This window comes from Helianthus annuus, chromosome 2 (assembly GCF_002127325.2).
Source record: "Helianthus annuus cultivar XRQ/B chromosome 2, HanXRQr2.0-SUNRISE, whole genome shotgun sequence".
NCBI lineage: Eukaryota > Viridiplantae > Streptophyta > Magnoliopsida > Asterales > Asteraceae > Helianthus > Helianthus annuus.
In genome coordinates this window covers 11,560,870-11,574,066 of record NC_035434.2, presented here as the reverse complement: position 1 = coordinate 11,574,066, position 13,197 = coordinate 11,560,870, and the positions used below count along the sequence as shown (strand labels likewise).

At 36.8% G+C, this 13,197-nt stretch overlaps 1 protein-coding gene across 4 annotated transcripts; it reads left to right on the top strand.

The window, feature by feature from the left end:
- Positions 1-4,740: 4,740 nt before the first annotated feature.
- On the top strand, positions 4,741-10,815 carry LOC110910598. 4 transcript variants are annotated; one of them, XR_004871069.1, is made up of 7 exons: positions 4,741-4,963; positions 5,031-5,117; positions 6,086-6,247; positions 6,340-9,673; positions 9,750-10,147; positions 10,228-10,356; positions 10,425-10,815. XR_004871069.1 is itself a non-coding variant. In XM_022155232.2 (7 exons), exons 3-6 carry the CDS (start codon positions 6,087-6,089, stop codon positions 9,757-9,759), a joined length of 378 nt encoding a protein of 125 aa, XP_022010924.1. In that variant the 5' UTR covers positions 4,804-4,963; positions 5,031-5,117; position 6,086; the 3' UTR covers positions 9,760-10,356; positions 10,425-10,815. The 4 variants fall into 4 exon arrangements, 2 of the variants coding, with proteins under 2 accessions (XP_022010928.1, XP_022010924.1); XM_022155232.2 differs by having other exon boundaries at positions 4,804-4,963; positions 6,340-6,413; positions 9,541-9,673; positions 9,750-10,356; XR_004871061.1 differs by having other exon boundaries at positions 4,742-4,963; positions 6,093-6,247; positions 9,750-10,356.
- The last annotated feature ends 2,382 nt before the right edge of the window (positions 10,816-13,197 follow it).

The following is a 13,197-nucleotide window of genomic DNA, read 5'->3' as shown; positions in this document are numbered from 1 at the left end:
TCATAATAACCTCAACAAAATAATCTCTTATTCATATTTTATTCTCTTTCATAATAAACCTCTAAATTATTAATATAAATAAATAAGTTACCAATTTTATTTCTTCTTATAAATAAAGGTCTACATGAGATAAAATATAATATATGCATTAATAATGTAAGCACGATAAATATTAGGATGAATATTCATTTTTTTTTTGTTTACCAATAAATAATAACGGGTCGTTATGTGTAAATTCTAAACATCTAGGATAATCGCCCTTGTTCGTCTTCTTGGATTCTCCATCTTTACTCGTGTGTTTACAAGAAATCGCAACGCAATCAATGTGAGTATACTCGATCCCATTTTCGTTTAAACACATTTGGGTGCAACATGTATTCCATATTCAAATTACACAACACTTGAGTCTTGTTTTTATCACACTCTATCCACATTTAAACATGAAACGATTTGATGCTTGTAACCCCACATTCTATGCAACTTGAACGATATTTGAATGCAACTTCAACACTCTTTGAGTGCAACTTCATTTGGATGCAACTTTATTTGAATGCAACTTCAACACTCTTTGAGTGCAACTTCATTTGGATGCAACTTTATTTGAATGCAACTTCAACACTCTTTGAGTGCAACTTCATTTGGATGCAACTTTATGCAACTTCAACACTCTTTGAGTGCAACTTCATTTGGATGCAACTTTATATAAATGCAACTTCAACACTCTTTGAGTGCAACTTCATTATATGCAACTTGAACGATATTTGAAAGCAACTTGAACAATGTTGAAAAGTGGTAGCTAGTGTCATCGTCTTCATGTTGGATATTGAGCAACTTCAAAACTTGTTTTATTCTACTATGCTATGTATCAAACTTGTATACTCGCCAACTTTTTGTTGATTTTATTTTAATACATGTTGCAGGTTGATAGACAAGATGATGAAGAAGCAAGTTAGGGTGGACTAGAAACTCACCTAGAAAATAAACTATGTTTGAAATTTGATTTATGTTTTGATCATGTTGAACAATGTATGACATTTTAGGCATTTATGAAATTTGATTTAATCAATATTGTCACAAATAGTGTTATGTTGTTTTGAGCAATTTGTTCGTCTCATCCCGATGTTTCCGCCATCGGTTGGGGTGTGACACGAGTATACTCACAGATTGTGTTTAACAAGTAAACACTCTCTTGGATTGAAGGGAGCGCTGAGAGAAATTAGCCTGAACAGTAGCATAGACGATAAGCGGCGCGTAAAACGATGCAAAGTACCAAGTGTCGGATGGCAATCCGATCGGATGGCAATCCGATCGGATGACAATCCGATCGGATATCAATCCGTTAGGATGGTCATCCGATCGGATGACCATTCGATTGGATTGACATCTTATTTGGTAAGGATGTGTTTGTGTATGATGGCTTTGAAGTTTTCGTTGTAGCATTTTGAAAACAAAGAAGTATTTCTACCCTTTCAGGTCAATCGATCGAACAACGATTCGATTGGGTAGCGATCCGATTGGTAGGACACTTAGTGAGAACAAGTTCACAGTAGGATTGTCACTCGATCGGATAGCAATCTGATTGGGTGGCAATCCGTTGGTTACTTACTATGCATTGAACATGTTGAAAATTGTTTAAGTGTTGAGATTCCAAATGTCACATGGTCGGATGGTCGTTCTATCGTATGGTAATCCGATCGGACGGCAATCCGTTCGACCTTCAGATCTTTGAAAAGTTGAAACGAAAGTTTAAGTGTGGAACAACGTGTAAGCCGATCGGATGGCTGTTCGATCGGATGGCAATCCGATCGGACGACAATCCGTCCCAACGACCTGATCGTCTTTGACACTTGATTGTTTTGAAAGTTTTGCAGTTTTTGATCGAGATGGTGTGATAACGTGCTAAACAACCGAAACCCCATCCCGAGCTAGGTGACCCGATCGAACAGGAATCACCATAGTCCGATCAGTCAACTGTTCAAGACGGTCGTTCTTGTTTAACCCGAAATCGGTAGTCTCTTTGATAGAAGCCAGATCTTGAACCAACACATCACTAGGAAGCAGTAGAAGATCAGAACGAGTTGCGATTCTATCGGTTTTGAGTGCATTGAGTGTAAAAGAGTTGAAAGAAAGTTAGAAAACCATCTTTCAATCCTTTTAACCATGAATATGTGTAGATCTATGCGAAATCGCTGTTTAATCATGTGGAAATCTTTCAGATCTGAGTGGTTCTTGGTGGAATGAGGCCAAAGCTTGAAGTTCCTAAGAACTCCATGATGACATCACCCTAGAACACCCCAAACCCGCTGATTTCACGGTTAAAAGGAGTGCGTGTAGTTCATAGAAGTACAAGATTTAGGTTGAAACTTACAAGAATCGCGAGAAATCGGAAGAAAGGAGTGCTTGAGCGAGCCGGTCGAGTGGAGGAGCTGTCACATCACAAATGATGTGACAGGAGGGTATTTATATGGTTTCCAAAAGTGGAAAGTGTGCAGGGTCGGATTGGCCACCGATCGGATGACAACTCGATCGGATGGCAATCTGATCGGATGGCCACTCGATCTTGGTGTCCGGCGTGTTGAGTTTCGTTGTTTCGATTCGCGTGTTGAGCGTTACGATGCGTTTCGAGCGAGCGATTCGATAGATTGACAATATACACACAAATACTATATCTAACATACAATCATCTTAATCAACTGTCGTTTAGCGCTTGCGTTTCGATTGGGTTTAGATTAATCACCACAAACATAAACATAATTAAACATGCACAAGTAACACATAAATGGCACATACACGTAAAACAATATACAGAACGCATAATTCAATTTGCGATTGCGATGCGATAAGCGATAAAGCGATAAAACATGTGATAAACCTCGATTAAACCTCAATTATTCACACGTACTCCACATAATACAACCAAAGCAAATAAAATAAAGATTCGATTACAAGTCAAAGAAGTCAAAACAGTAGTTAAGCAAAGAGTGGCAGATCGCAATTAGAAATCTTTTCTTCCTTTGACTTCAGTCTTGACTTTGATTTTGACTTTCGAAACATGGGGTGTTACAGGTTAGTGGATTTTTTGTTGGTTTTGAATAGTTCTTGTTCATTTTTTATTTTTTTTTTTATAAAAACGTCATTTTCACGCCCCTCCTATCCGTGCTTTTTTTATCACGCTCTCTTGCTAAAGTGGCTGCCACATGACGCTTAATGCCCACTCTTCATGTGCTTCCACTCCGTATAGTCTAAAATTAAAATAAGTCCATTAAGGCCGGAGGGTGTGGAGGGCGCCGCCCCTGCCACCTCACCTCTGATAGCGCCGGAGGGGCGCCACCGACTATGCCCAGCCAATTAAAAGGGGACGCCATGGTGCCATCCCCACTATGATAACGAGGAAGAAGGGTGTGTGCAGGGGGGCCCACATCATTTCATCCAATAATTTTTTTAAAATTTTGTTTAATAAGGTGCTTTATCCTACACTCTGCAAGTTAAGGGAATGCGTGATAACCCCCCCCCCCCCCAATATGACGTGGCGTGATAAAACCTCCGGGGGCTTTGTCCCACACCCTCCAGCCTAATAAGTAATGGTTAAGAGAAAACAAAAATATAAATAAAAGAAATTCGAGTATATAGTTCGGGTAAACGAGTATGTGGTTTCGGATAATCAAGCCGGTTATTACCTAATCCTATACCCCGTGGTTTTTTTAAACTAATTCTATACGTGTGGGGCTTCGAATATACCTGTCTCCCGTGATTTTTTTAAACTAGTCCTATATGTGTTAGGCTATATTTGTCTCATATATTTCTGATGCACCAATAAAGCTCGGTTTCTTTTTTTTTTTTTTTCCTTTTTTAATCCCTATTTGGAACCTAAGAAAAAGAGGCAAAGACAAGAAAATTTAAAAATTATGTACTTTCAGTCCAGTAGAGAAAGTTAGTATCATTGCAAATATGTACTTTCAGTCCAGCAGAGAAAGTTATTATCATTGCAAGTGAGGACAAAAGGAGCTATGTGATCCATCACTTTCACAGTTTGTTTAGTTTGACCATAAAATCTCTTTCTCTACACTCACATATACATACAATAAAATCTCCTTCACATTTCACTCCGTTTCTCAACCCTAAAATGATAGCCATTGTTCTTGGTTTTGGTTTTGAAAAGAGATTCTTCAATCTTTGCTAGGTGGGTGTTTCTCGATAATCTTTGGCAAATGGATAAGAACTTTTAATATGACTTCTAATTTGCACCTGATAAAAGGGTTTTTGAAAAGTAAGAAATTCTAACTTCTTCAAAACTAGGGGTGCAAACGAGCCGAGCGACTAGCGAGCTACTCGAGATCGGCTCGAGAAAAAGCTCGAAACGAGCCGAGCCTTATCGAGCCCGAGCCTGAGCCTCAAAACAAAGCTCGTTTGTTTATCGAGCCTGAGCTCGAGCCTTACATGTAAAGCTCGTTAGGCTCGTCGAGCCTTATCGAGCCTTAGTGTAAACGAGCCGAGTCGAGCCAAGCTTATTTAAACTTGTTTACAAGCCGACCTCGAACCTAAAAATAAGCTTATTTAGTAAACGAGCCCGAGCCCGAGCATTACTTATCGAGCTCGCAAGCCTAATAAGTCTATTATTTATATTGTTTTTATTTAATATACTAATTAATAGATAATAAACGAGCCAAGCTCGAGCTTGATAAAATACAAACGAGCCGAGCTCGTGATTTAAAAACAATGCTCGAATCGAGCCGAGCTCTCATAAGTTAATCTAGCTTGAACTCGAACCTGGCCGAGCTCGGGCTCAGCTCTCGACTCGTTTGCACCCCTACTTCAAACTCAAAAGTCCTTTTAGGGACAAATTTCCTATTAAACCCTGCCATTCCTCCGACCCATTTGCAGCCTTCATCAATTAAACTCCCCCATCTACCAGCTTCATTAATCACCCCCATCTGCCGCCTTCATCAATTGACTCCCCCATCTGGTAGAGCTTCAATTAAACCCTTACTTTCATCAAACACTTTTCTGATACTTTTCTTATGAAATGACAGAATTCACGGCCTCCTCCTCTGGTGACTTGGAATTCTTCTTAACACAGTTAGCTGAAGAAGAAGCAGGTTCAAGCAGTAGTAAGTAAGGTAATAAGAATTTTATAGACTACTCTCATCGCCTATTTTATTATAATAACTCTTTTGACCTCTTTTGAGATATGTGAAATTTTATAACAGATAATGAAGAGCTTTAAAATAATAATAATAAAAAAACCTAGTGCATCAATATCTTGCTTTTCACAGTGTTTTGATTAATTAGTTAGATTTAAATTTGTGAATTTCACCATCTTATCCAGCATTACATTTTGAACTGCTAACATGTTATTCAAACAAGTTAATATTAAAGTTTCAAAACAACTTCATTGATGAATAGCTTATAACTAATTCTTAATTTTTTTTTTTGGACGGCAAACAACAAAACTACATTTCACCCAAAAAATATGTGCACCAAAACTGAAAACAATATTAATCAATTTTCCGGAAATTTAAAGGACACCCAATTCTCCCACTCGAGTTGGTTTCGCCTCGCCCTACTTTTGACCCATAAGAATGCCATTTTGTTGTTTTACAGTTCTACAATAAAACTCATGCTCCTTTTTTGGATTCTCACCTTCAAAAAAACTCATTTCTGCGCCCAGGCGCCCGGGCGCAGTGAGGCGCACCAATAGCGCCTGGTGGCAGCCTAGGCGCAAAAATGGTTTTTTTTTTGAAAAAAGCGGCCTGAGGCGCAAAAAAGGCGCACAAAAACTGCCTGAGGCGCAGCGCAGCAGAAAAAAAAATTAAAAAAAAAAAACGAAACTGAACTGGGTACGAATAAAAACTGCCTCACGCGGGCTTTTCGGAGCTGCATTCGTGTCCGCAGGTGCGGGCACGCATGAGTTCAACCAAATTCCAGCTCAGAAACTCATTTTTGCACCCTAGGCTGCCACCAGGCGCTATTAAGGAAACATACCAAGACAACTAGTTTAGTTTGGCATGAACAATTAAAAAAATTATAAACCCTAACTGAAAATGGTTTTTTAAACCTTGATTTTGAAATTTCTCAATAATTTCAGCATGCAGATAACTGAGATTACATTCTCCATAATACAAGGGATACTAACAACTGGAGATGAGGAATATGGAAAGTTTCACAAACCATATGCTACTTCAATTGTACAATTTCTAAAGATAGCAACATGTGTTACGAGTGGCCTAGACTACTTTCATAATAAGAGGTAAATACATGTTGATAACAATGGGTTTTTTTTGACATAATATGTGAAACCTATGCGTATGATAATCATAAACTAAATTCATGTGTTTGCAGAATGGAAGACATCGTTGTAGATTGGTACAACCGTCAACCACAAGTACTTGCTGATGCACGTAGGCAACATACGGGTAAGTTAAAAACCATATCTAATCGAGTTTTACACTCAACGGTCACACGGTCATGAGCTGTCAGTTTTGGATATGGGTCAGTTATAGCTCCAAACTTGCAGCAGAAGAAATTCGATACTATTCTTATTTACCTGGTTAATTTGAATTTAATTAATGTGTGAATTGGTAAAGGGTTTGACCGAGTTTACTGAAGGCGCACTTGGTTAGGGGTGTTCTTCAGGTTTTTTTATCGGGTTTTGGGTTTATCGGGTTTTCAAAGGTGGAAATATAACCCGATAATCGAACTAGATTCGAGTTTTATGGTTCTCGGGATTATTGGGTCGGGTTCTTCGGATTTTGGGCTAAGTATATTCTTTTTTTAACTGTATGCGAAAGGGCTAAATAAATATTACAAGGTTGTATGTATATTTACAATCGATCACGAACTTTAGGGCTGCATTTTTGCTGGTAGGGATGCAAACGAGCCAAGTCGAGCCCGAACATTAACTTACTCGAGCTTGGCTAGATTCAAGCCTTGGATTTTGGGGTCGAGCTCGGCCAAAAGCTCGAATTAAGTATGTGTTGTGCGAGCTTAAACAAGCTAAAGGCTCGAGCTCGTTTTTGCCGTTAATGGCTTCTTTTTTTTACATGCTTTCGTGTTTATGAACTCTCATTTTTATTTTTATTCTACTTAACTTTTTCTTGATATGATAATCGAGTCGACACAACTTCATACGTTTTTATTTACGTACTTACTCACGTCATTGACACCGCCACAATACGCTTTTGAAAATTATATGTCATATTTTACTCATTTTAATAATTTTAGTATTTATAGTTAATTTCACACATTTAGTTTTTCCCTCGTAACTTTTAAAATATAATATTTTTTTATAATCCGGTATGATATTGTGACATGTCTATTTTTATGTACCTATTGGGAAAAAAAAAATTATTCAAAACGAGTAAGCCTATGTTTCGACATAAATTTTATTTGGGACCAAGTCCGGTTAGGTAGCATGTGTTTTTGACTTCTTTTTTTACATCCTTTCATATTTATGAACTCTCATTTTTATTAGGACTTTACTTTTTCTTGATATGATATGATATTCATAATCGAGTCGACGCAAATTTATACGCTTTTATTTACATACTTAGTCTCGTCATTTTCACCGCCACAACGACCGACACTTTTGAAAATTACATGCCATTTTTTTACTCATTTTAATAATTTTAGTATTCTAATATTTATAGTTAATTTTACACACATTTAGTTTTTCCCCATAACTTTTAAAGTATAATATTATTTATTCTATAATCGGGTATGATATTGTGACATGTCTGTTTTTATGTACGTTTTGGAAAAAAAATTCAAAATGAGTTAGCCTATGTTTCGACGTAAATTTTATTCGGGACCGAGTCCGGTAAGGTAACATGTGATTTTGACTACTTTTTTACATGCTTTCGTATGTATGGACTCTCATTTTTATTACAACTTAACTTTCTCTTGATATGATATTCATAATCGAGTCGTCGCAACATCATACGCTTTTATTTACATACCTGATCACGTCATTGTCATCGCTACAACGGCCGACACTTTTGAAAATTATATGTTATTTTTTACTTATTTTAATAATTTTAGCATTCTAATATTTATAGTTAATTTCACACACATTTAGTTTTTCCCTTGTAACTTTTAAAATATAGTATATTTTTTTCTATAATCCGGTATGATATTGTGGCATGTCTATTTTTATGTACGTTTTGGGAAAAATTATTCAAAACGAGTTAGCCTATGTTTCAACGTAAATGTATTCGGGACCAACTCCGGTTAGGTAGCATGTGTTTTTTACGTCTTTTTTTACATGCTTTCGTGTTTATGAACTCTCATTTTTATTACGATTTAACTTTTTCTTGATATAATACTCGAGTCATAATCGAGTCTACGCAACTTCATACGCTTTTATTTACATACTTAGTCACGCCATTGTCACCCGCTACAACGACCGGTACTTTTGAAAAGTTAAACTTGAGTAGGCTGTGGTTTTTCAAGTTTTCCATTATGGTTATTTAGTTTATATGGATTCGTGTTTTCGTGTTTTTAATGCTCATTTTTACGACAATTGACATTTATTTTAGATTAAGTAAAAAATCGGCTCGCTTTCCGCCGCGAAGCGCGGGTATAACACTAGTTAATATATATTTATATGTTATCAAGGTTTAAAAAAACGGAATCGAGTTTCGAGACGTTTTCCCTTTGCCTCACGAGACGTAAGTCTCGAGGCGTAATTAAAAAATAAATATAAAAATTATAGATCTTATAAAAAATAAAATAATACTTCAAAATTCTAATAAATACTTCTAGAATTCATTGGGCCAAGTCAAAATTTCTTTATAGGAATGAGCCCAAGTTTAAAGAAAGAGCCCAACTTTATAAAAACTCACGTATCTTCTTCAGATTTGTTGTCATCTAAAAACCTCTCCACCCTCCATCCGAAACCCTAATAGTTGATATAGCCGTCATTTTGTATGCTTTGTTTCTTCTTGATCGTCCACGCTACATGTCCATATGTTGTGGTTCTTCTTCCCGCACCTGCTAAGCATCATTTGTTGTTACAGCCGTTACCTCCAATGGACAAAACCCTAATTCTCCGGTTACCATCAGAAATGTACGCCTCTTCATAAACGACCGCATGCGTACGTATAATAATAGCTAGCGAGGCGCCGCCTCAAAAACGATTTCTTCCCGTTTCGCCTCCTCGAACGTTTTTTAAACCATGTATCTTATGAATCGGTGTTAGATTATCCTATACTAAAATATATTTTGTTGTGGAGATTCGTGCTGGCCGTATGCCACTATCGCTTCTATTGAAGCGATGAACCAAATTTTGAATCCTTCGCAAGAGTTTACTCTACTGAGTATCCAACAACTCGTGGACTATTATAACGAATACAAAGATGACTTTACAAGTTGGGGTGGAGCAAGACGTGCCTTTGGGAGCATTCATAGGAGCGGGGAGGAGTATATAGTGAGAGGGATTATCAGAATAGGGGTGACCATATCAGTAGGGAACCTTATGCAATGGAGATGTTAGTAAAAATTGATTTTCATTTTAGTTGAATAAATAATTTTGTTTGTTGGCAGTTAAACTCAACAGTAGTGATTTACTCTTTCAACAAAGTTGGCCACAACGAGAGAGCCATTGCAGAAGTGGTAAGGCGACAACCCGTGACCGCTGTTGTGGGGTCTCTACCATTGAGAGAGATTTTATACACCGGTAAAAAAAGTTTAGCATTTGTTGTTTTAATTGTTGTTTTTTGTTTTTTTTTTCTAATTTTTTTTCTTTCTTTCAGGGTCGAATAATCCGTTATTCCGAAGCCGATTGTGACACTCGTTTGGATCATACTATTTTGATTGTCGGATTCAGAAAAAAAAAAAAAAAAAAGACGGATTGGACTATTGGAGATGTCTTAATTTCTGGGGTGCAACTTTTGGTGGCGATGACACCTTTTACTTGGAGAGGAATACGAATCATCCCCGTCGCAATGAAATTTTGAAGCGATGAACCAAATTTTGAATCCTTCGCAAGAGTTTACTCCACTAAGTATCCAACAACTCGTGGACTGTTATAATGAATACAAAGATGACTTTACAAGTAGGGGTGGAGCAAGACGTGCCTTTGGGAGCATTCATAGGAGCGGGGGAAGAGTATATAGTGAGAGGGATTATCAGAATAGGGGTGACCATATCAGTAGGGGACCTTGTGCAATGGAGATGTTAGTAAAAATTGATTTTCATTTTAGTTGAATAAATAATTTTGTTTGTTGGCAGTTAAACCCAACGGTAGTTCTTTCAACAAAGTTGGCCACAACGAGAGAGCCATTGCAGAAGTGATAAGGCGACAGCCCGTGACCGCTGTTGTGGGGTCTTTTACCATTGAGAGAGAGATTTTATACACCGGTAAAAAAAGTTTAGCATTTGTTGTTTTAATTGTTGTTTTTTTTTCTAAATTTTTTTCTTTCTTTCAGGGTCGAATAATCCGTTATTCCGAAGCGGATGGAGACACTCGTTTGGATCATACTGTTTTGATCGTCGGATTCGGAAAAAAAGACGGGTTGGACTATTGGAGATGTCTTAATTTCTGGGGTGCAACTTTTGGTGGCGATGGCACCTTTTACTTGGAGAGGAATACGAATCATCCCTGTCGCAACGAAACAGCAGGCATCGCTAGACTATGTTGTTAGCCGATGAAAGAAGGTTTTAACATGTGACTGTTGCTATTTTTGAACTTCTTTTGAAACTAGATTAAATGATGCTTTTTGAGCTTTTTTAGAACTTTTGAATTACAACTACCAATGCCTTTTGAGCTCTTTTAGAACTTGTTTTGAACTACTCATGCTATTTGATTGTGTTTTGGACGACCCATTTTTCGGCCTATCACACGGCCCGTGTCTCTTATATGGTCCGGGTAATGTGACAGAGACACCGGTATGCCTTAGAGGTGCACAAAAACCGGTTTGAGAACCATGCCCGGTTTTAAACCCAAACTAGACTCGGCGTAATCAACAGAGCCGGCCCTGAAGGAGGGTGGGGAGGACAACCGAACAGGGCCCGTGATTTCGTAGGGCATGTAATTTTCAAAAAAAATCCGATATTATATATGTAAAAAAAATTTTAATAGGGTAAAGTTTCTTAAGATGTAACTGTAATGATTATATATTTTCATGATTATACAAGATAAACAACCATATAGGAAATAATTAAAGGATAAAGTTTCTTAAGATGTAACTGTAAGATTAAATATATTATGATTTAATATTTAATGTAGTAGTCATTATAATCATTTACATTATATAAATCAAAATATATAATGACCTATTAAATGATTAGTTGGTAATTGTTGGTGGACCATATTACCCTTATTAACTAATTGGGTCCTCTTGGGTGCATATATAAGGAGACTTATGTAGAGGTTACAATGTTAGACAATTGGTCATCTTGTGCTAAGTTCATAACATCATCTCGCCTCTCTCTCCATAACCGAACTCCCTATTCGGTTTTCATCATCACCATTATTAGATTGCACCCTAAGAAGGAACCAGATCATCCTGACAAGAATGTCAAACTCAATGGTTGCATCTCTGACTTGATTCTCTACTGCCCTATCTGCTGTAACAGGTATGTTTTCATGTTTTTCATTATGCATAAAACAGAACTGATCAAGAGTAACACCAAGTTGATAGATGTTTTGAAGCATCTAGATCCATAATTACACAACAATTCTTTAGCTACATCTTCCATTTTAGCATCAATCATGCTAATATTATATGGTCAACAAAAAGTGAATAAAGTAAAGCTGAGCATCTGCTTAAGTTGAGGTTTTTCTATATTCGATTAAGCAAAGAAAACCGATGCACCGTCCTCTGTTATCCTACCATTACCATCTATATATGAAATTTATATATGAAGATGTCCTGTAACTGAATGTTGCTTGTGGCTTGAAATGAAATTTCAATTGTTATTATTTTGGAGTTAAGCCTTCCTAATATTGTTAGGATTCAGTTAATAACCGTGTCGATGTCATATGGTAACCAAGAAACACAAAGTCCACTGCACCAGAAGAATCATATGATCAGGAAACAACCACCAACATAACCATCACGTTTTTTCTTTCAAAATCCACACCAAATTCATTATTTAATTATATGATTTCCTACGCCGATAAGCCCTAGGTTCAAGGAACGCGTGTCACCTTGACTGGGTGCAAGGGCTTAACAGTTAACCCCCGGTGGAAATTGCTTTTAATTATATAAAGAGACAATCATTTTTTTAACAACGTATGGTTAGGATGTCGCTAAAAAGATTAGCGGTTAGTATTAAAATCCTACATTGTCTGGATTTAAACCCAAGACCTTCAAGAGAAACAAAGATTCACACCTCCCTCTTAATCACTAGGCCAAGAGATCATTGGTTATAAAGAGACAATCATGAGCACATTTTTTTTTGTTGATAAATATTAATTTTCCAACTTCGATTTCATTTGCCACAAGAAAGTATTTAATTAAACATAAAACAAAGTCAAATGATTTAAAAGTTATAGAACACTATTGACAACATATATAGGTAGATACATTAAAAAACACCACATTATATTTTTTTTATATCAACATATTAACCTAAAAAATTATTGACTCGACAAGATCATATTAGAGTATGACCTTTTTCATCTTGGCTCATTTTATTATGTTATGCATGATTGCATTCGAGTTGGTTCTGAGAAAGAATTCAAGAAATAATATGGGTTAAAGAAACATATTTGTCCATAAAATTCTTATGTATTGATGAATCAGTTTAGCTGGGTCATCATCTGAGTGAGTCATATAATAAGGTTGATTTACCTCTAGTATGATGGATATAATTCGGTTTGTCATGTGGTGGTTAGAGTTGTCTCGGTGACGCTCTGACCGAAGTGTAAATTTTGGAAAAATTTGACGTTTTTTCGATTTTGTTACCTCTTTTTATTGAAACGTTACCCCTATGCGGATTTTCTAGCTCCGCCACTGCATATTATAACTAAATATAGTATGGAATAAAATAATATTAGAAAATATTTTGGGCTAATGAGTATAATCACATAAACAAGCGACCATAGGATGCGAGGAAGACGAATTAGGAGGAGGAAGATAAGTAGAGGGATGAGGAGGTAAAGAGGATGGAATACGAGGTGGGTACGACCATATAAGAGAGAAGAGTCACGAAACTTGACATGATGAGATGTATGAGTATAGGGGTGTAAGGATC

Coding starts and splice junctions, on each gene's coding strand:
- LOC110910598 (XM_022155236.2), top strand. CDS start 6,087: ATGCAGATAACTGAGATTACATTCTCCATAATACAAGGGATACTAACA. Junction 6,248..6,339: donor GACTACTTTCATAATAAGAG/GTAAATACATGT, acceptor ATGTGTTTGCAG/AATGGAAGACATCGTTGTAG. Junction 6,414..9,540: donor TGCACGTAGGCAACATACGG/GTAAGTTAAAAA, acceptor GTTTGTTGGCAG/TTAAACTCAACAGTAGTGAT.